The 24,151-nt window shown below is 43.0% G+C and overlaps 1 protein-coding gene across 2 annotated transcripts in view; it reads left to right on the top strand.

Moving 5' to 3' along the window:
* SYN3 (synapsin III) overlaps nt 1–24,151 on the top strand; it is a 333,478-nt gene that overhangs the window by 109,830 nt on the left and 199,497 nt on the right. For both annotated transcript variants that reach the window (XM_044281210.1, XM_044281211.1), the window contains one exon: nt 17,080–17,171. In XM_044281210.1, coding sequence (XP_044137145.1) covers nt 17,080–17,171 — 92 coding nt within the window. The remainder of the gene's footprint in view (nt 1–17,079; nt 17,172–24,151) is intronic.

The following is a 24,151-nucleotide window of genomic DNA, read 5'->3' as shown; positions in this document are numbered from 1 at the left end:
TTGTACATAAGGGCAGTATTTTAGTAGTTATATTCTTGTATATAAGAAGCAGTATTTTAGTAGTTATATTCTTGTACATAGGAGGCAGTATTATAGTAGTTATATTCTTGTATATAGGAGGCAGTATTATAGTAGTTATATTCCTGTATACAGGGACAGTATTATAGTAGTTATATTCTTGTACATAGGAGGCAGTATTATAGTAGTTATATTCTTGTACACAGGGGCAGTATTATAGTAGTTATATTCTTGTACATAGGAGGCAGTATTATCGTAGTTATATTCTTATACATAGGAGGCAGTATTATCGTAGTTATATTCTTGTACATAGGAGGCAGTATTATAGTAGTTATATTCCTGTATACAGGGACAGTATTATAGTAGTTATATTCTTGTACATACATGGCAGTATTACAGTAGTTATATTCTTGTACACAGGGGCAATATTATATTAGTTATATTCTTGTACATAGGAGGCAGTATTACAGTAGTTATATTCTTGTACATAGAGGCAGCATTATAGTAGTTATATTCTTGTACATAGGGGCAACATTATGGTAGTTATAATTTAGTACGCAAAGGCAGTGATATAGTAGTTATATTCTTGTACATGGGGGCAATATTATAGTTGTCATATTCTGATACATAGAAGGTGATCTTGCAGTATTTAAATTGTTTTACATAGAGGGCAGTCTTATAGTAATTTTATTTTTGTTTACACAGGGCATTTAACTGCTGCAGGACCAGAAACTCAGCAGTGGTATTAGGGTAACGTGGTAAAATCCTCCACTTTACAGCAGTATGTAGTTCTCCTTTCCCTGATGTCAGAGTCTCTGTAAATACAAGAAAGGGAACAGGGTGATATAGCTGTAGTTTGCCTCCTCCTTTCTCCTTAAGACTGCACTGTGCAAGCATAGCAAGTAATAGGTCAGGTTGATTATGATTACTGCTCTGTATCTTATATTCAATAATAGTGATTGTTCTATGTTTAACTATTATATAAAGGAAAAAACTTACTGGAACCATAATGACGGCATTATAAACTATATATACAGTGGGTAAAGTAACAGGATGGTGCACTGTAGACCGTGGGAGCTGAGCTGGAGATATAATTAGCAGTAGATTTCATACAGTCCAATGAGATCAGTCATCATTAACCTCTGCCTGACACCCCCCAACTGCAGTCTCAGGAACCATGTACCACCATAAGGTTGTGGCTTCACCACTCATGAGTGGACAGGATGTCAGGAGGATATCCTAGTGCGACAACCAAGCTGTCCTCAGCAATAGCATAAACATAGGAAGGTGTGGGAAAAACTCCAACATACTGTAATAAGGTCTTCTCTGCAATATCCTCACGACAGGTCTTATGTGTTTCTGGAAAAGTTGGGTGATAAGCAATACAGCCACAATTACAACTACTAGTCACTTAGCTTTCCTAGACTCCGGAATGGCAAATCTGTCCCATTATGCAGTTATATATCAAACAAGAACATTTTCTTTTCAGGAGTCTAGGAAAGCTGGCTTGATTCAAGCAGGAAATGTCACAGAAAATGCTCCTGTGACCCGGCTTTTTCAAAATCCTAAAAGAGAAATCAGCCTGTGGTATAGTGCATTGAGGATGTGTTACTACCTGACTGATAGGAGAGGCTGGGGGCAGGTGCCAGGGAGCACCAACAAAGCCACTTTGTCTTAAAGGGGTTGTCTCAGTTCCGCAAATGGCATTTATCATGTAGAGAAAGTTAATACATGACACTTACTAATGTATTGTTATTTTCCATATTGCCTCCTTTGCTGGCTTGATTTATTTTTCCATCACATTATACACTACTCGTTTCCATGGTTACGACCACCCTGCAATCCAGCATTATAGGAAAAAGTGTCAGCCTATGTGCACTCCCACGGTCCCGTCTACCAAAGAGGCCAACACTTTTTACTATATTATTCAAGCACGACCACCACTTCTTGTTTCCGTGGTTACGACCACCCTGTAATCCAGAAGTGTATAATGTGATGGATAAATTAATCAAGCCAGTAAAGGAAGCAATATGGATAATCACAATACATTAGTAAGTCCCTTGTATAAATTTTCTCTACATGATGATCGCCATTTGCTAGAGTGAGACAACCCCTTTAATCTTTGGCCCAGGTGAAGGAAGCCTTGAAATTGCAATAAAATTTTTAGTCAAACATTTGTTTATTGGTATAAAAGTGTTAACATGTACAAGTAACATAACACAATAAAATATATAAAGAAAGTTTGGAGAATTGGTCAGTTAGTTTCTATTTATATGAAAATCTCAGGCAGACAACAGCCTAGTACATATAATCTAATATGCAATGTAAGTAGCGTCAAGGGTCACACTGTTGAGTCGGCCTTATCGAAAAGGAGATAGAGGCCTCATGGTATCCGTTATCTCGGCTTAGAGGGAACTCTTACTGCTCCATGCGTGGTGGAGTCACTAGTAAGGGATCTTTTAAAGGTCATGGGTGCCTTCGATCCATGCAGTGAGTTACGCCAGCTGGAAGATCTCATCTACGTTATCAATCCATTGACGGTGCGTCGGCAGCTCAGGGCTCAACCATTTAGCTGAAATCAATAACTTAGCTGCAGTTATAATATGTGTCGGGAGGAAAATTTGTGACATAGAGATCTAAACTGATAATATTGTAAAATATGTAGCCCAGAGACCCCCAAGATTGAATCTAGCGCTGGTTGAGAAGGAATTCTTCTTTTGCCAAGCAGCGAGGAGATGGGCAATTCTAACTTGGGCCAAAACTCTGCCAAGTCTCCTAGTCTCAGACCCAGGATCAAATGTGGAGGATATTTAGTGTGGGCAAGGGAGCAAATACGGGGTATCTGCATTGCTACTGCCAAATGCAGTGACCAGGAACGGGTACACTGATGCCACTTATGCAGTGGGTCAGGATATGGGTGGTTAATAGTCTATAGTTTGTTCGTGACGCCAATTGCAGCGTGTGCAGGGTACTATCACAGGGCCCTTCAAAGGTGTTATAACTCACGTCCAAGTCTAGGAATGCCAGAGTGGTGTAATGTCTCTGTATGGTAGTGGTAATTGTGTCAACGGTGTCTCCTACCTGGGTGCGGCTGGGCTCCTAGCTCACTTGCAATAAATTGGAGTGTAGTGATAGGAGGAATAATAGAGGGATTTTGCAGCAGAAATTGAGATACACACTTTTGGTAAAGTTCAAACTCGTCTTTACTGAGGGTAACTTTCATCCAAGCAAGGTACAGCTTTTGTCTTAGGTCCCAGCAGGTTTTCAGCAATGGTTAGCAGGAATTTATCTTCTGCTCTATCAACCTGGAGCTTGCAGGAAAGGACGCCTGCTTTGTAGGAATTTGACTTCTGCACTTTCTATCTTCTGCTTTATGGGGACTGACTAGCTGAGGAGGAATATGGCTTCTCCTGGGTCTTTGGACTTTATTTACAGTTATCGTCTCAGGGTATGCTTTATTCCTGGAACTGGAGGTTGTCTGCTTGCTTCATCCAGCTGAGGCTGCATGGCTCAGGCTGGGGATTGTGATTAATGTCTCAGCCGAGACAAGATCCTGTCTTTCTTCTCTATCTGGAGCTCCTAACACACACACCCTACCCCAAGCAGGGGGTGGGCTGCACTCCTTACTAACTTCCTTCCCCACCCAGGGTGTAGGCTGTGGGAATAGTCGACACCTCCACAGAGGGGAAGCTAAACTAGAATGAACTATTACAGCTTAGAAATACTAAACTGAAATTAAGTTCCTAGCAAGCAATTGTTGCCACCTGCTGGTCAACATGAAAAATGACAACAGTAATGGTATTTAACATGGTTTATGCACATTTGTGAATGACATAATGTAAAATCACATCAGATGACAAGGTAGAGGCTCTTAACAGATTGTAGCGGGGTAGAAGAGTTTCGTAACACAACTCCGGGGTGTTGCACAAACACTAAGCGTTTCTCTGGTGAGGGGATTAGAGATGAGATGGCAAACCTGTGGCTCTCCAGCTGTTGTAAAACAACAATTCCCACCATGCCCTGCTGTAGACAGTGTGGGCATGTTGGGAGTTGTAGTTTTGCAACAGCTGGAGAGCCTCAGGTTGGCCATCTGTGCTGTAGATCGTGAAGATGTGCAGTGACCCATGACAGGTGGTGCAGAGGGGGGTCCAGGAGGGATCTCTCAAGTTCAATCGATGGTAAATAAGTATTTGGCCGAAAAAAGTCCAACCATCTGCACTTCTGAATGGCTACATAGTGTCTCTGAATATCTGCAAGGGTGGTACCCCTTAAGCCCTTGAGGACAGTTATGTATCTGTAGGCTATCCTGGGTCGAGACCCACACCAAAGAAAACGAGAAAACATTTAGTACGTTGTGCTGTAACAGAAAAGGAGTGAGGGAGGTGAATTGGTGCTGTTTGCATAAGATATAAAAACTTTGTCATAATAAAGGTGGTAAGGATAGCCTTCCTGCCCAGTCAAAACACTTAAGGCTACTTTCACACTAGCGTTTTTTGCGGATCCGTCATGGATCTGCAAAAAACGCTTCCGTTACAATAATACAACCTCATGCATCCGTCATTAACGGATCCGGTTGTATTATGTCTTTTATAGCTATGACTGATCAGTCATGAACACCATTAAAAGTCAATGGGTGACGGATCAGTTTTCTATTGTGTCAGAGAAAATTGATCCGTCCCCATTGACTTACATTGTGTGTCAGGACGGATCCTTCCTGCTTGCAGCGTTATTCTGTCCGCGATGGGTGCACAACCGAACGGAATACATTTTGGTGCATTCCGTTTCGTTCAGTTCAGTTTTGTCCCCATCGACAATGAATGGGGACAAAACTGAAGCATTTTCTTCCGCTATTGAGATCCTCTGACAGATCTCAATAGCGGAATTGAAAACGCTAGTGTGAAAGTAGCCTAAGGGGCTCTAATAGCCTGGAGTTGGGCAGAGACTGAGGCTAAAAAGGGTTGATAATTTAAGGGAGTAAATAGAGGAGAGGTCCTGAGATAAACAGACTCCCAAATATGTGATATGTGGAAGCCAAGCAAAGGGGGCCAGGGTTTGGGCGATAGCTTCAGGGGGTGATAAAAAAATATTAAGCACAGTGGATTTGGCATAATTCATTTAGTAATGAGAGAATATGGAGAATGAGGGAAGGCTTCAGTAGGGTTATTAACAAAGAAGAGGAAATAATCTGCGTATGCAGCCGCAGTGTGAGTTTTATGGGGGGGGGGGGGGTTGGAAAGCCCTTGGATATGTTTTTGTTGACGGGTAGCTTGAATCGGGGGCTCCATACAAAGAACAAACAGGTAGCTACTGCAAAGAGTCTGATGCTTTTCCTCCTTGGCCAACACCGAAACATGTGCTTCAAGTGCCAGTAGGGGCAATGAGGAGCCATTTTGCAGACAATGACATAGCTTTTGGAAATAAGAGGCCAAAACAGAAAATAACTTTTTAAAGTACAAGACAGGGAGGCCATCTGTCCCCAGACTTTTGCCCGAAGGGTTCGACTGTAAAGCTATTCTGATCTCCAGCACTTAGTGGTGTCACTCGTATTCAGGGAGAGTGAGTTAAGAAAGGACTGGATACTCGACAGAAGTTGTTTCATTAGCTGTAAGATTATAAAGAGAACTGTAATAAGCTCTAAACTGTGCGGCTATCTACTCTGTCTTAGTGACGAGGATGCCAGTATCGGAGCTTACACAATCTATGAGAGTAGAGGGCTTTGCGAATATAACCAAAGCCACCATGTATTTACTCCCTCTATCCCCAAGGGTGTAAATCTTTTGTTTAGCATACATCAAATTTTTAGCAATACGGGCGTGAAGCAGAGATTTCAACTGTGAATGAAGCTTCCTCAAGTCGTCTTTGTGGTGGACTGCAGCAGATCTCTTCTCTATTCTCTCCAGTGCCGAAATTTGAGCTAACAACAATTCCAGCTGCCTATTTTTTAAGTCGGGACCCTAGGGTAATAAACTCTCAGCGGATAAGCCTTGTGAGTTTCCCAAAATATAGGGAAAGGGACTTCTCCAGTATCATTGGTCTGAAAATAAAAAGCAAGTTTAGAACAGAAATTTGTCAGCATCTCCTCACTGCCTAGCAAGGTCTCATTTATTCTCCAAAAATAACCCCTTTTCTCTACAACTGATAAGTTGCAACTCATCTTCATCGGGGCGTGATCGGATACAGTGATGCTGCCTATATCAACCCTAGACACTGAGGTTAGGAGGGTCTGCGATACTAGCAAGTAGTCAAGTCTCTGATGGTTGTTGTGGACCCGGGAATAAAACGTATAGTCCTTGTCGCTCGGCTGCAGCATCCTCCATGTGTCTATCAAATGCATCTTAGCTAGGAGAGTTTTCAATTGTTTAAGGTGACGGAAGGAGACCACCAAGCGAGAGGTGGAGGAATCCTGTAGTGAATCCAAAGTCATTTTGAAGTCACCTTCTACAATTAGGGTTCCTTTACCAAACGTTTGAAATTTGCGCAGTGTGGACACCAGCCAAGGAACCTAACCAGAATTGGGTGCATATAAGTTAGCTATGGAAAGCAGTACAGATCCCACATAGCCGATCAGGAATAGAAACCTCCCATCATCATCCATTTAGACAGATCGGAGGGACAATGAAAACCCTCTAGAAGCATGGGAGCCATAGCAACTATGGTACCATCTATCAAAATAGCGATGGAAGAGCGCTAGACTTAAAACAAGTCTCCTGTAGAAGAGCAATCATGGGTTGATCTTTGCGGAAAAGTGATATCATCTGAGATCAGTTCTGAGGCACAGTCAAGCCCAGGGGTGGATTGGCCATAGACCTTACAGAGAAATTTCCCGGTGGGACGATGCCTCAGGGGGACGCCTAAGCCCTCCTCTCTGCCACTGGCTGGGTACATAATAAAGCAGTGAGAATGAAGTACCTATTTACCCTACCAGCAACTGCACATGCACTCTGAATTCAACTTCTGTGGCCCTCACTTTACCTCCTAAGCCACCTGCTCCATATCTTAATCAGAGACAACATGAGAAGCACAGAAAATGGAAGCTATTCATGGCCACCACAGATTTTGGGGCAAAGGGACAGATTTCAAGGCAGTGTATTGTGCTGTTCTGCGATATATGGTTTTGCTAGGATGGTATATTGCACTATGGTATTGCAGACCGGCCTACTTTTGTTGCCCCCCCCCCCCCCCCTACAACATGGGGCCACTTTTAGGTATTTTTTTCCGGGTCCACTTTTAGGTATTTTTTTCCGGGTCCACTTTAAGTTCCCAATCCTCCCCTGGTCAAGCCCTCACTCAAAGCTCGAACAGCACAGATCCTTGTCTAGGAAATTTAGAAGGCCCCAGTCTCTGAAGCTTGTCTCTGATGTCTTGAGGAGCGAGTCTTCTGAGAAACCAACTTCCACTTCTCGGCTTCGGGTAATGAAGGAAGATCATCTTCCATAGGGATAGTGAGCCAGGAAGGTACCTCTATCGGCTGAAGGCCCAACTTACACCAGGCCCCCTGAAGATCCTCTGGGACTCGAACAATGATTGGCTTGCCATCTTTCATAATTGCAATCCCAAATGGAAACAGTCATCTGTAGGGCAGGCCAATAAGGGTCTCATTGCGCGTCTTTTCGCTAATGTGGTGACAGAGATGTCTTAGTACAGGGAGACGGCAGCCTGGAGAAGGTCTGCGGTGACGTTGTAATTAAGGAGCCGACAGATAATATCTCTAGGTCGGTCTCCAGTGCCAGGTTTAGGGCACAGAGATCTGTGTATGTGCTCTATGATAATTCCCTGAGCACGGTCTGGGCCTAGGAGGGAGCCAAGATGCTGCGGCCTGAGAGTCGGGTATAACTACTTCTGGCAATCCCTTGATGCGGAGGTTTTGGCGCCGGCTTCGGTTTTCTTGGTCTGCAATATACTTGAAGGCAGTGTTCAATTGGCATTGTTGTTCTAGACCAATGTACCATGCGGTCCACCCGCTGGCTCATGTGTCAAAGTCAGACTTAATTTCCTGGAGTTCTTCCATGACCAGAGAGAGAACTTGCATGATGGTCTGTCTGAGAAAAGCTCTGGAGATTGGTTCTGAGTCCCCTGAACCACCAGTTGTGTGAAGATCAGCTAAGCTTCATCTCCAGAGTCTTCCTTTTGCTCAAAGTCCATCCCGGGAAGCGGCGCAATCTTCGGTGATCCATCTGAGGGGCCCGTATGGCGTTTCTTTATAAATATATCAATATCAGGTTTGCGAGCTTTTGGGGGTACCAGATGCTTCTCTGTATCATTCTCTGCCAACTTTGCCCATTATAAAGGCAGGTGAGGACTCCGATTGCTAAGGCCAACGAGACATAAGAGAGGAGCACTGACTCAAGCAGCCATCTCCTAGCACGCCAGGCTCCAACCCCCCCCCCCCCCCCCCCGCAATTTACTTTTTAAGAGAATTGCAGGGGTTAACTAACCAGTCAGTTGCCTTTTGCCCCATTAAAGGGGCTGTCTGACCTCAGTAATCACCATTTAATCACTTCCTTGTAGTTCTAGGATGGTTTCTGTAATATAGATCCATTTTCCAATTTACTTCTGTCACCTCTTATTTCTCTTTATAGTGATCCAAATTCCATGCTTGTTCCTAGGGGTTACGGCCACCACTGTAGGATTTTCAGAGTGCGCACGCACAAGCAAAATGGGCAGGGGTGCATCCTCCCTGCCCTGCTCACTGTGCCTTTAGCTCCGCCCCCAGCAAGAAGGGAACCGAGGCCCCAAGAGCCGCGAGGGAGCCTGTAAATAAGGAGGTGAGACAACCCCTTTAAGTACCCCAGAAGTAAACTAACACCATCCAGTTTTGTGTAGTGATATGAGGTGATATTATCTATGAACTGAGTTGCAGTATTATTTGTAACAGATATGGCAGTATTATGTGGCAAATACAGGGTACTATTAAGTGGTGTCTTCAAGGGAGTATTATTTCACTATTGCATAATATCTGAGTACTATATGGTAGTATTTTATAGACGGTGTAACCGTGGGCGGTGTGGTATGTGGGTGTATATAACAAGAAAATGACTAGCAGTGATTGTGAGGGGGGTCTACTTTGCTTTTTATTCAGGGACTTATCTATAAACCTGGCCCAGGAGACTAGGGAAGCTAGATAACAATCATTTTCATCAATGGTAGCAAAAAATGGAGTAAATCATAATGTGCTGAGATGATGACAACCTATAGAAGGACTGTAAGCCAGGCGCCAGAGTGATATACAACCCTTAGACAGCCCTGCCCTATTACTGCCATATGGGAAGTTATAAAATACTTAACATAATTAGCAAATAACTGGCTCTGCCCCAGACTTCTAGGAGACAAGTGACCTGATCCTGGCAGATTATGTAGCTTTCATGGAGCGAGTATATAATTATTTACTAGGATACAGCCAGTCATTAAAGGGTTTATGCCATCATTAATGTAAAAATCATGTAGACTTCATGTACTAAGACAATCTATTTCTAACAGAGCCAGAACCAGCCCTGTACCGCACATGGATCCAGAGATCTCCCCATTTATTGCTCCAGTTGTTCTGCTAGATTTATTTCAGGCTGTCCGCTCAAGGGGCATGTCCTTTCTGATGCAGCATTCTCCCTATCACATCTCAGGGGATGTGTCCCTTCTGCTGCAGCTCTCTCCTGTAATTGCACAGCTTCTACTAGTAGATAGGGCTGGTGGCAGTTGAAAGACTGAACTGAGCGTGTGGGACCGCCTCGGTAGGTGGGAAGTGAAAATTACTATACAGATTTAACATTCGGGAGCCTTCACACTGCACACTGCCTTGTATACTAGCCTTCACACTGCACACTGCCTTGTATACTAGCCTTCACGCTGCACACTGCCTTGTATACTAGCCTTCACGCTGCACACTGCCTTGTATACTAGCCTTCACGCTGCACACTGCCTTGTATACTAGCCTTCACGCTGCACACTGCCTTGTATACTAGCCTTCACGCTGCACACTGCCTTGTATACTAGCCTTCACGCTGCACACTGCCTTGTATACTAGCCTTCATACTGCACACTACCTTGTATACTAGCCTGCACACTGCCTTGTATACTAGCCTGCACACTGCCTTGTATACTAGCCTTCATACTGCACACTGCCTTGTATACTAGCCTTCACACTGCACACTGCCTTGTATACTAGCCTTCACATTGCATTGTTTAATGTCATCAGTGCCTTCACATACTGTATCAGGCGATGTAGTTTCCCTTCAGCGTGGTTGCTGGATCGAAAAACATTGACTGCAGCGTTTTTCGATCCAGCTCGTTGACAGGTCCGGCGCCCTACCCATAGGTCTGGCACCATGCCCCATTTGAGCCCATGCTACGGTTTTATCGTTTGCCTGATCAAAATGACTGAACTGAAGACATCCTGATGCATCCTGAATGGATTACTCTCCATTCAGAATGCATGGTGATATACCTGATCAGTTCTTTTCCGGTATTGAGCCCCTATGACGGAACTCAGTGCCGGAAAAGAAAAACGCTAGTGTGAAAGTACCCTTACACTGCCTTGTATACTGTTTGTTACACTGTAGTGTTATACACATTTTCAAACTGGCATTCACTCTACACGGTACACTAGTCATCAGAGTGGTCACACTTCACATTACATTACACACAAGCCTTCACATAGCATTTAAAACCAGCTTTCAGCAATTGAGAACAGGACTACAACTCCAATCATGCACCTGTTATTTAATAAGAAAAGTATGCAGTCCAGTTACTGTTGGTGATTGTGATTATCAGTGAGTGCATTCATCACTTTGTTTACACTTCTGGGACTTTGGACAGACAGCTATGGAGCGGGCCAAATGCTACAAGGGAAGATCACACCATGGATCAGATTAGCTTCATGCAAATTGTTTTCACAGTGATGAATTCCTGCAGAGGAGCCCAAATACCGTCCCAGTGTTTACTCTGCAAAGATCAATTTACTGTGGAAATCAGCAACGGCAAGGCGAGCAAGCTGGTTCCTGCTTTTCTTGATGCTACAATCACTAGGTGTCACTGCTGCCTAAAATCCCTGCAGAGCCACAGAGATTCATGATAATCTTCTGTCTGCTGGAAGCCACCACTAGGGGGAGCTCAGCAGCTAAGTGTATACTCATTATACATTGCACACTCTATGCAGTATGCTTCTAAGCGTCCCCTAGTTGTGGCTCTAGGCAGACAGATTTTTATCATGTACTGTAACTCAACAGGGGGAATTTATCAAGCCAAATCAGTAACACTATAAAGTCACCAGATTTTTGAAGAAGCCGCAAACATTTTTGGCGGGAGAGGATAAAATAAGAAAACTGCTGTAAATTAGAGCAGAAAGTTACACCTGCTCCTGGCTAGCGAACATCTCAGTTGCTGCACAGATGCGCCAAAATTAAGAGGTGTTACTCTTAATAAATTTGGTGCATCTGACACCAGTGTATTTTTGTATAAAAAAATACCGGTCTAAATAAATTCAACCCCCACCCATATCTCTTTGCAAGAGATCATTAAAAACAGGTCCAACTAAATACATTTTTCCAACAAGCACCTGGATCTGAATAATTTTGTAATCGGATGTGAATAAAAAGTTATTCAATTAAGTATTTCTGTAGCGCCACCTGCTGTTTAATTTATTCCTTATTTACATGTCCGCCTCAGGAACACATTTAGGCCTCCTGCACACGACCGTATGGGTTTTTCAGTGTCTTGCGGTCCATTTTTCACGGATCCGTTGTTCCTTTTTTTGTTTCCGTTTTTTTTTCGTTTTTACATGTGGCATATACAGTATACAGTAATTACATAGAAAAAATTGGGCTGTGCGTAAAATTTTCAGATGGTTCCGCAAAAAAGGAACGGAAACGGAAGACATAGATGAATTTCCGTATGTGTTCCGTTATTTTGGCCGACCCATTGACTTGAATGAAGCTACGGAAAGTGATTTGCGGGCAATAATAGGACATGTTCTATCTTTCAACGGAACGGAAATACGGAAACAGAATGCATATGGAGTACATTCAGTTTATTTTTGCGGAACCATTGAAATAAATGGTTCCGTATACGGAACACAAAAAACAGCCCGTAAACGGGGGGGAAAAAAGGGTCGTGTGAAAGAGGCCTAAATGTGGATGCACATGCTAAGTTCCAACCTTCAACTGCCACCAGCCAGCTTTGACAGATACAGGAAGAGAGCTGTAGCAGAGAGGGCACACCACCTGAGAAAGGAAACACCCTCTGTATTATAGCAGAAAGGATATGCTCCCTGATAAAGGACATGCCCCTGAGCGGCCAGCTTGAAATAAATCTAGCAGAACAATTGGAGCAATGATTGGAGAGATCTCTGGATCCATGTGAGGTACAGGGCTGGTTCTAGCTTTGTTAGAAAGCTATTGTCATGTACTATATGATTTTTTTTATGTTAATCATGGGATAATTCCTTTAAGAAATGAAACAAATTAAGATGAATCCCCATCTGTATTTTTAAGGAAGTCTTTGAAGTATTTGAGATGACCCAACAGAGGCTAGAAATGGGCTGGGGTACATATTGGGGTATCCATTTTCAGTTCTGACCCTGTGGAGAGATGAAAGGCTCTCTTCTTCAAACAGCATGGTCAGCAGTGCTAAACTGGCTGTGTCAACACAAGTGACCTGAACGTTGCCATCTATTGGTGAAACATCAGACTAGTTAGCCCAAACCTTTCTTCTAACTTCATCTGAAATAAAAGTGGGGCATGTTGACTGGAGCTGTTGATGGGGGAACTCAGGATGGCACAGTATAAAGGGGAAACACCAAAAAAGATCGGCGTCAGAGTTTTATAAATGATCCTCAATGACATTGCTTCCAATGTATAGCCCAAGCCTTAGCTTTTCTCTAAGTACTCCAGACAGAAATCAGAAGCAGATGAGGCCCTTTGCTAGTGTCCTTGCTCCAGGGAGTTCCTGGAAAGAGTTACATATGGCCTTATGGGGCCTGTGGTTTTCAGTGAATTCTTATTTTTACCGTTGTACCATTGCCAGGATTCTGATGTGTCTCTTGGTTATTTAAATGGCAGCAACCGCCAATGACACAATCTGTGTGGATGGGAAGCATGTGTTTTTCCCAGGAGCAGGCCAAGAGAAGATGTATTCTGGTAATTGTTTTCAGCTACCAGTGTTCTTGTCTATAGGGGGCAGTAGTATAGTAGTTATATTCTGGTACATAGAGGGGCAGTATTATACTAATTATATTCTTGTACATAGAGGACTGTATTAAAGTCGTTATATTCTTGTACGTAGGGGGCAGTATTATAATAATTCTATTCTTGTACGTAGGAGGCAGTATTATAGTAGTTATATTCTTTGCCAATTTTCTTTTTATTAAACATCAGCGAAATAGTACAAGAAGAAATAAATTGCTTCATCACAAGTACAGGTAATGTTTGGATAATCACATCATCAAATAGTAAGCACATGAATATCAACATTTGTGTGAAATAAAGACTTATATAAAATCATGTGACAAAAAGGACGTTAGGAACCAAACATTTGACAGGCCTCTGATATGGCCAAAAAGGTGTTCCTAGGAATCACAATGACATGTAGACAAGGGCAGACAGCAGACAACATGTAGACTAACATATAGGGCACATGCAAGGGGGAAAGGGGGGGGGGGGTCGCTGTGAAAGAGTTGGAAAGCTCAGATGATCAAGCAAAGCCACGAAAAAGCTTCCAGGGTTGCCAGACCTTTAGGAATTTCTGGCGATTTCCCATTTCCCAGGCCGCTAACTCTTCTAGGCGGTATACCTGGTCCACCTTAGCCAACCATTCCACTTGTGACGGGGGTCTATCTGATTTCCATTCGAGCGGAACAAGTAGTCTAGCCGCCGTGAGTAGCATCGTGGGTAAATTAGATTTTGACGGGGTAAAGGTTTGGTTTGGGCACCAGAGTAGTACTAATTTAGGATCCAATACCAATGGATGTTGTGGAGAGCATACCTGGTTAATAGTATTTTCAACTTGGAGCCAGAAGGGGCGTATGTTATGACAGCTCCACCAAATGTGGGACAGTGATCCCGGTTCAGTGCCACACCTCCAACACACATCAGGTATGGAAGGGTTTAATTTGTGAAGAAATACCGGTGTTTTATACCATCTGGTCGTGAGTTTGAAGGAGTTCTCTTGCACAATTACACAGCGTGAGAAGCCATGTGAGTTAGTTAGAATGGCTGCTTTTTCAGGAGCCGAAAATTTTGTCGAAAGCTCCATTTCCCATGCAGTGAGATGCGACATGGTTGGCGGAGCGGCTGAGAGAAGGAGCTTGTACATTTTAGATAAAGCTTTTGAAGCAGGGAAGGGTATCCCCACAAGTTCTTCAAGCCACGTTGGTAGGGTATTATGGGGGGGGGGGCATCTTGAGTTTCTTAATGTCCTTACGAAAGCCTAGTATCTGCAGGAAAGACGCTTTATTCACTAGAGGTGTATCCAGTATTGACGACCAATCGAGCTCCCCGTTTTGGTTTCTAATACTATCAAGTGAGTGGTTATGAAGAAGTGACCAGATGCCTGAAGCATCAAGTATGTCTCTGTGTATATGTGCTTGTAACAAAGATAGAGGGAGACGAGTGTGCGGGAATCTCAGTTCTTTGGCAGTGAACAGCTTAGACCATTCCGCTAGTACCGCTTTCCACATAAACAATATATTTGTGGAATTATGTAGGCAGGGGCGAACCCCCCATAAGGCGAGTTTTTCTCTGTAAGTAAGGGTGGCGGCTTCCAGATGGGCGCACATTGACGCCGGCTCCCCAGCTAGTATGTCCAATCCCCTGATCACTTGGGTAGCCTTGTAATAAAGGCGAATATCTGGCAGTCCAAACCCCCAAACCTCCTTTCCCTTGTTAGGGTTGAGTAGGCTACTCTAGCTTTTTTACACTTCCAAACGAAGGAGGAGAAGATTCTTTTGATATCATTAAAATAGGAATTTGGCAGCCAGATAGGTAACGTTTGTATGAGGTAAATGAATTTGGGGACAATGCAGGCCTTTAAATAGTTTTTTCTGCCCATCCATGAGACAAATGGGAGCTTCACTGTCTGTAGGTGCTGACGTATGTCTTTCAGGAGCGGGGCGTAGTTTAAGCTGAATAGATCAGATGGGTTGGCCGAGATATGAACGCCGAGATACTGTATGGAGTGCCCATGTGAATGGGTTGGTACGTTGGAGTTCTAGGACCATATTTCGAGGGCACGTTATGTTAAGCGCTTGTGATTTACTGTAATTTATCTTGAAATTGGACAAAAAAACTAATTCTTCAAAAATTCTCACTAGTTCTGGGAAGGAGGTTGTGGGGTTGGATGTTAGAACAAGCAGATCGTCCGCAAAGGCCGCTGCTATAGTAGTTAGATTCTTGTACATAGGGGCCAATATTATAGTAGTTATATTCTTGTACATAGGGGGCAGTATTATAATAGTTATATTCTCCCCTATAGGGGTAGTATTACAGTAGTTATATTCTTATACATAGTGGACAGCATTATGGTAATTATATTCTTGTATATAGGAGGTAGTATTATGGTAGGTATATTCTTGTATATTAGGAGCAGTATTATAATAGTTATATTCTTGTACATAGGAGTTAGTATTATAATAGTCATATTCTCCCCTCTAAGGGTAGTATTACAGTAGTTATATTCTTGTATATAGGGTACAATATTATAATTGTTATATTGCTGTACATAGGAGCAGTATTATAGTAGCTATATTCTTTTACATGGGGGGCAGTATAATAATAGTCTTATTCTCCTCTATAGGGGTAATATTACAGTAGTTATATTCTTGTACATAGGAGGTAGTATTATGGTAGGTATATTCTTGTATATTAGGAGCAGTATTATAATAGTTATATTCTTGTACATAGGTGCATATTATAGTAGTTATATTCTTGTACATAGGGGGCAGTATTATAGTAGTTACATACTTGTACATAGGGGCAGTATTATAGTAGTTATATTCTTGTATATAGGGCAGTATTATAATAGATATATTCTCGTACATAGGGGCAGCATTATAGTAGTTATATTCTTGTATATAGGTACAGTATTATAGCAGATATATTCTTGTACATAGGGGCAGTATTATAGTAGTTACATACTAGTACATAGGGGCAATATTATAGTAGTTATATTCTTGTACATAGGGACAGTATTATAGTAGTTATATTCTTGTATATAGGGGCAGTATTATAATAGAGAGCTCCTCTTACAGTGACTGGACCTGCTCTTTTATAGAAATAAAGACAAGTTTCCTTCATATGATTAGCTGACTGTAATTCAATAATTTTAGGTCCAGCAGATTTTTTCTAATTATTGCTTCTCATGAATCAACCAATTGAGTCTAATCAGTCAGTGACTCTGAATCTCTGTATTGTAATTTGATCAAACCTCTCAGAAATCTAAGTGGAGCACTTTCCAGTCGCCTGTGGTGCAGCCGTCGCCTTTGATCAGGTTGGATAGTTTATAGTGATGGTGTTGACATGTGAAGCCGTCCAGCGCCGTCTGTCGCTGTATATGATTCTCCACAGAAACTGCTGGAACCGGAAAAAAAATTCTGAAATGGATAAATTTAGCAGCCATCAGGAAACCCTCCTACCAGGTTAAACACTTGCCTTTCCTGTGAATGCTGAGCAGCTGTAACCGGACAGAGCCTATTATTCAGCGTCCCTTAGGGGTGACATGTATTTCTCATTTTGATGAGAAATTCCCACATTTTTTGCAGTAAATTTAAGTTCCTTTTTGTTACAACTTCTTGTCAGCTTCTTCTTGGTTTAAACTACACCTGGGAAAGCTGAGTGACAACTAATATTTACGCCATTACGGCCACCAAAAGGTTTGTTACCCAGCTTTCCTAGAATCCTGAGCAGGACATCTGCCTAGTTGTGCATAACTATTACATGGCAAGAAATTCACCATTTAAGATACTGAAAACTAGGGGCAACCACTTGGAGGTTGTAATAACAGCTATATTGTTTGTCACCCAACTTTCCCAGGAACAGATATAAATCAAATCAACTAAATATATATTTCTTTTTGTAGGCTGAGTTCTCGGAGCTGAACCTGGCAGCATATGTGGATGGTGGCTGTATGGTGGATATGCAGGTTATGAGGAACGGCACCAAGGTGGTCAGGTAGGAGATGCTCTAGAATGGTCACTTGACATTTTTGCCTAGCTGTTTTTGTACCAGTTTTATTTCATGATTTCTCAAACCATGTGAATATGTGCTTCTAGATACCCTTGAAAATGGACAGCACAGCAGTTTATATCCATTCTGCAGGAATATAGAATGACACATATGCCCCGAAAATCTTCTCAGACATTTAGCAATGGGTCATCATAATACAATTCTAGCTGCCGTCTAATTGACACCCGGCTCAGTCGCCGGGACCGCGCTTGTACAGGCGGCGCATGGGCCGCCGGCCTCAGTAGCAGCGTGATCCCGTCTATCGCGCGGACTCAAGCACGATCCTGTAACTGAATTACAGGATCGCGCTTGAGTCCGCGCGATAGACGGGATCGCGCTGCTACTGAGGCCGACGGCGCATGCGCTGCCTGTACAAGCGCGGTCCCGGTGACTGAGCCGGGTGTCAATTAGACTGCATAGAGGCGGGGTTAGGGCAGGGGAGTTACAGCCTGGAGTGAGGGAAGGGCTACCCCCTTGACTTCGATCGTGACTTGTGGAGCTGGAGAAGAGTACTTTATAAGGCGATTTTATTTCATGCATATACATGGCAGAAAAGCGGGACAAGACTGTATGATAACACAATGAGGATGATCTATAAGGTACTTTTGATAGTTTATTAAGTGAAATGCAGGTGAAAGGTTTGCTTTAACTAAGTCCGGACCCACGAAAGATAGTCTTTAACTTTTAATACAGGAAGCGGGTGCCGGCAGCAGAATCACATTGCCGGCACCCTGCCTCTGACAGGGAGCTGCGATCAGAGGCAGTTAACCCCTCAGGTGCGGCACCTGAGGGGTTAACTGCCGCTGATTTGCTGCCAGTATCCACCTCCTGTATTAAAGGTTAATTATCATTGGTGGCGCAGTGCGCCCGCCCCCCTTCCCTCCCAGTATTAGAAGCATTGGTGGCACAGCGCCCCCCCCCCCCCCTCAATCCCCCCAATATTAAAATCATTGGTGGCAGTGGCCACAGGGTCCCTTCTCCCCTTCTCATTGGTGGTGCAGTAGCAGCTTCTGATCGGAGCCCCAGCAGTGTAATCCTGGGGCTCCGATCGGTTACCATGGCAGCCAGGATGCTACTGAAGCCCTGGCTGCCATGGTAACATCCCTGATGCTGTGTGCACAGAGCAGCAGGGACAGTGTGAAGTCCTATTCACCCTGATAGAGCTCTATCAGGGTGAATAGGACAAGGGATGAAAAAATCCCAGGTTCTAGCCCCTAAGGGGGGAAATAGTTATTAAATAAAAAGTAAAAAAATAAAAATAAATAAAAAGTAAAAAAAAAAAAAAAAGTTAAATAAAACACCAAAATATTAAGTATAAATTACATATAAAATATATAAACAATAAATAAATAAACATATCACATATCGCCACGTATGAAAAGTCCAAACTATTAAAATAGAAAAAAATCTATGCGATGAACGCCGGAACAGAAAAAAAAGAAAACTGCACGATTCGCCATTTTTTTAAAATGAGGAATGCACGTGGCTTTTTTGGTTTATTTTTTTCTGCGTGGTATCGAGTATCACAATACTTTTTTTATGGTATCGAAATCGAATCAAAAATTTGGATTCGCAACAACTCTAGTAGTCTGGTCCTGCTTCCTTCCAAGAGAGGGGAGTTCCTGTCTAGGAACAGAGAGGAGAGGACAACAATAAAGATGGTATTTATTTCAATAATTGGCTGCAGTGTGCCATTTTGACTGGTGTTCTTAGTTATATATTTGCACTTTACCTTGTGGTGCCTAATGTGAATAGTGGTAATACATTTTCCTACATTGCACTTAGTAAAAAGGACTTTGTTACATTCAACTCTGGCCTAATTCTTCAGTGCTATAGCTTTCACTGCAGCGGACCCAAACACTGCGATACTACAGCACTGCATCAGGACCACTACCACTCCCATCCTCAACATTGGCTCCTACAGGGGCCCACTGCATTTGCCCAGTTCTTTAACCATACAGTTGTTTTGCCCAGTACTCAAGACCCCTTTAACATGTAAAAAGACTAAGCCCTGTATGTGGAGCAGGTGGTGGCATAGGTTAGCAGCATCTCTCAAATGTTTTGGCAGCTCACTAGGGAATTTGCCGCTGATTGACGAGCAGCATGACACCGATGCTGCATCTTCAGCCATACCAGAACCTGCAGCCCATAGGTGAACAAGCCAAATAGTTTTAACTGGTCCCAGACAGAGACCCTTGCATGAAACCCTTTATTATGTTGTACTCGAACACCAGGAGAAGGAATGCCTCCTAATATGGGACTAGTAGCCCCGAGTCCTGAACATTCCAGTGTAAGCCTGTCCCTGCATGTCTGCCCAGCGCGTCGTCTTCCCCATACTGTTTTTCCAGCTGTACAATGAAGTTACAAGTTCTCTGTGTGTTTTATCCACCAGGTAGGTCCCTTAGTGTCCCACCACTTGCCCAACATATGTCTTTTTTGCCTGGCAAACAACTAATTGCAATGTATCTGGATCCCATAGTGATTGACTTGACCCCCACTATGGAGTGCTTGGAATTCCTCACCCTTCCATCCGTCTAACCTGTTATTATATACAGGTCGTTGACTTGTGACATTGATTACAGTTTTCTCTCAACAGAGAACATTTTTCCGATTCCACAAGAAACTAAAGGAAAAAATCCTAATCAGATTGCTGCGTATGTTGTAAACTGTTAGCAGACTTCAATATTGGCATATAATATACCCCTCAAAGATACTGCCCAAATAACAGCACAAATAACGGCCCACAAAGTCTTCAAATGGTCGACTTGGCCCATAATAATGTAAGACCGTGCCCAAATAATAGTGTCCCATAGTGTCTAGATAGTATTGTTTTACAGCCCCGAACCAGGGGTGCATAACCTGCATCCTGGGTGCCACATGCATCCCGCTATACTGTTCTGTGCAGCCCTAAATCATCTGGTCACAAGGGTGCCCATGCATATGTGCAGCTATCTCCATTGTAATTTATGGGAGTAATGAGACATTTTACTAATTTAGCAACTTACATAATCTGCAGGCGAGGTAGCCACCTGCATGGATGGTCTCTTCATTTATGGAATACAAACGAGAGAGAAGGGGCCCCCCATTTCCCGATAGGTTCTAGTTGCACTTGCAGGACATCCACCTTTCACATATATATGGTACATACTTTTGATATGCCATACATTTCTCATATGGTAATACCCATTTAAGTTTTGTCTGAGAATGTGGCCCTCAGACCAGAAAAGGATTTGCAACCCTGCTCTAAATAATAGGGCCATACAGTGCTGAATATCATTGCCAATAATACCAGCCATAGTGATCAAATAATAGAACCAGTAAGATAAGTAGAACTAGTAATATCAGTGGCAATATAATAGTGACAGCATTAATAGGGCTATATAATGCTGCCAATCACTGTGCCTATTCTGCCACTGATGTACAGTACGTGAGAGAAGTCTGAGTGGCATTGGAAGATGGTGAACTCGCTATAATAATTCCATAGCAACATTAGTTGCATGTAGAATTCCAGTGAGAGAGACACAATGGATATGTCTTTAGGTAATTTATTAAATGTACCATGAGAAATTATGAAAGAGGTCAAAGGAAAATGCTCTCTACAGCTCTGTGATTCATGTCTGACAATCAGGTAATTTACTGGATTTCACTAAATGAACTGACATTAAGCAGTAATGTCTTTCTGATGTTCAGTAAAGGTTCTACAACTGTAGGCAACTTTTATTGATATAATCAAAAGGGTAACATCTGTGTATGGGGAAGGCACACTAGGCTAGCTGTTGCCCAGTAGTTAAGGTTCTAGATACATAAGCAAGAAAAAACACCTAAGTTGACCTAAAGTTCTTCCTTCTGGCTTGACAGAATTACTCCTCTTTAGATAAGATCAAGACAACCTTGGATATAGGCCTGATGAAATATTTGGAGTCACCTTATTTTGCAATGGTACTGTAACTTCTATCTCACAAACCTTGCCATCTTCATTAGGAAATATGTTTAAAATAAGCCCCATGAGCAATTGTGGATTATAATAGGAGCATTTGGGTTGGCAGCCCCGGGCTTGACATCGCTGGGGGGCCCAATGTCGACCCGAACGCCCACATACTGCGGCGGGGCACAGGGGCGCATAGTTCCCTGCCCCGCTGCCGATCACCGCCATAGGCTTCAGGCCTATGTGGTAGTAAAATCCCGGCCCAGGTGTGCGCGATGACTACATGGCGCGCCTGTGCCGAGACGCAGGACAGTGAAGTATGCGCGCCTGCCTCACCGTCCCGGACACAGGTAAGTTTTAGCTTTTAGTTGTTTTTTTTCTGTGGAGGATGTAGATTCTCCTGGTGGTTCGGGACAATTCCAAGTTTCTGAGTGAGAAGAGTCGCTGGAGGAAGAATACCAGGGGATTCTGGATACAGGAAAACTGGGCCTTGAGTTGACAACAGCAGACACCTCAGCTTAGGAGGTGGTTAAAGGAGTTTTCCGACACTTCTTAACTGGAATTGGTTCTGGCATGTGCAACTTGGAAGTTTCTTTTTTTTAAGCATTAGATCAATGCTGCTGGCATGAGGTGATGATTGCTTTATCACGTAATCAGTAGTGCCATCAGCTGGGTCTTCAACTTCTCTTGGGATGATGCAGTCCAGATCAGTATCTTGGTGTAATGCTTGTTCATGACTTTCAGTTCACCTCTTCTTTTTCCACTTGGAGAATTTTTCATTGGACTTCTGCCTCTGACGCCATGTGTGCCATCATTACTCTTACCTCTGCGTCTTTCAATGCTGTTATGGCCCTTACCTCTGCTTCTTTCTTAGTAAAGGCACAGTAATCAGCTATGTACAGATTTCCCATAGAAATCAATGGAGCAGTCGTGCACATTTCCGACCAGGTCCATTCATTTGAGGAAGGCTTCATGGGGTTTAGGGCCTCCATGCTCTTGATCTGTGGGTCCCAGTGGTAGGTCCCAACCGATCTAATAGTTATCCTCCCACAGGAATGGGGATAACTTGATATAACCGGGATACCCCTTAGCTCTTTTCCATATGTCAGTTAGGTTATTGTGAAACTCCTCTTTTGTTGCCTTAAAGTTCTCTCTTATCTTTTGTGTCGGTCTGATCACATGTTTAGATTCAACATTTTGGTCTACAAAATAAGCTTGGACACCCGAGTTGTCAGAAACATGATGCATTTGCTTTGCTCCAGTGACATAGGAATCCACAGAGCTTTTTGTGGATATGTTACGCTTTTGCTCAGAAAGGTACTGTTCTCATTAAGATGAAACTTTAGCTTGCTCATAGACCATGGATGTACCTGCAAACACTGTAGACTTAGGTTTCCTTTAACTATTCTGCCACCGATGTACGCGAGAGTGTGAGATTCAATGTCTTGTACAAGCAGTGGAAGATGGTTTAATCATTCCCCTATTGACACCAGTTTCATGTAGAATTCCAGTGAGGGAGACGCAATGGATATGCCTTTAGGTAATTTATTGAATGTGCCTTGAGAAATGATGATAGAGGCCAAAAAAATCCTCTCTCCAGCATGACTAACAAATTGGAAAAGACTGTAGGATGCGGGATGTGAGCTCACAGAGGGCGAGGAGTTACAGGATAAATAACATAATGAATTACAACATAGATAACTTCATAAAATCAAATATAACAATGGCCACTAGAGGGCAGCAAAGTACACTAAGTATAGTGGTTAACAGAACTAACAGAATACAATAATGAATTCTTGTTCAGAAGCCACATTTAAGACAGCACAGTGCCCATATAATAGTAACTACTATAGTGCGTGAATGATACTAGCTTTTAAACAGATTTTCAGAGTTGAATACTGATAACCTATCCTCAGGAAAAGTTATCACTATCAGATTAGTGAAGGTCTGACTCCTGGCACGCCTGCCAAGCTTTTGAAGAGGTCATAGTGCTCCTTTGAGTGCTATGACATCCTCTTAGAATGCCAAGCACACAGCGCTGTACATTTTATAGGAGTGGGCTGTGCCCAGGCCATGTGACAGATAAACGTGACATCACAGTCCTAGAAAGAGGCCGCGGCATCAACTGAGCCCTGCGGCCTCTTCAAACATCTGAGGATAGGTCATCAGTATTATACTCCCGGATAATCCCTTTCATATTTGCTTCAGTGCCCACATTTTAGTGTTAAGCATAGTGCCCATTTAACAGTGCCAAATTGGCAACAACTGTACGGGTAAAATCTGACATTCCCTGAGCGCCAGGTCGTGTATAGGATTGTTTTAGTTTGTTTCGAGCCTGCCTTCCTCAGGGGGCACTTCATGGAGGACATATTTCACACTGTGTTTAATTACAGTATGTCAGTGGTGAGTTAGTGCTGCTGTCAGCTGAAATAAACCATGTACGATGCCATTGAATATTCCACAGATTGATGTTCTCGACGTGACAAAACAGGTACTTACTGGTGTCTCATACAGGATCTATATTCTGTTCATATTGTTCTTTTACTAAAGGTACTTATAATAATATGTCCAGTTAACCTGACTGTAGTGTGTTATGCATTTAAAGGAGACTTGCATCTGACAAGCAGTCTAAGGGTCTATTCATACGTCCGCAAATGGGTCTGCATCTGTTCCGCAATATCGGAAACGGGTGCGGACCCATTCACTCTCAATGGGGCAGGAATGGATCCGGAGAGCACACTATGTGCTCTCCACATCCGCATTTCTGGAAGGTGGCCCCGAACTTCCGGGCCACGGCTCCGCAAAAAAAATAGAACATGTCCTATTCTTGTCCTCAATTCTGTTGATGCAGATCTGTTAGCGTTGGGCTTACATAATAAACAGAACACACAGGAGACCCAAATAGGGGAATGTGAAACCGACGCGGGAGCAGTGGAAACATGAAAACTGCACAGTGTACCTCAAAGACTCCGCCGTGCCGTAATAAGATTAGAATTTACAC

The sequence above is a fragment of the Bufo gargarizans genome, chromosome 2 (genome assembly GCF_014858855.1).
Source record: "Bufo gargarizans isolate SCDJY-AF-19 chromosome 2, ASM1485885v1, whole genome shotgun sequence".
Lineage (NCBI taxonomy): Eukaryota > Metazoa > Chordata > Amphibia > Anura > Bufonidae > Bufo > Bufo gargarizans.
The sequence above is the reverse complement of the archived record's forward strand: the minus strand, read 5'-3'. Positions and strand labels throughout refer to the sequence as shown.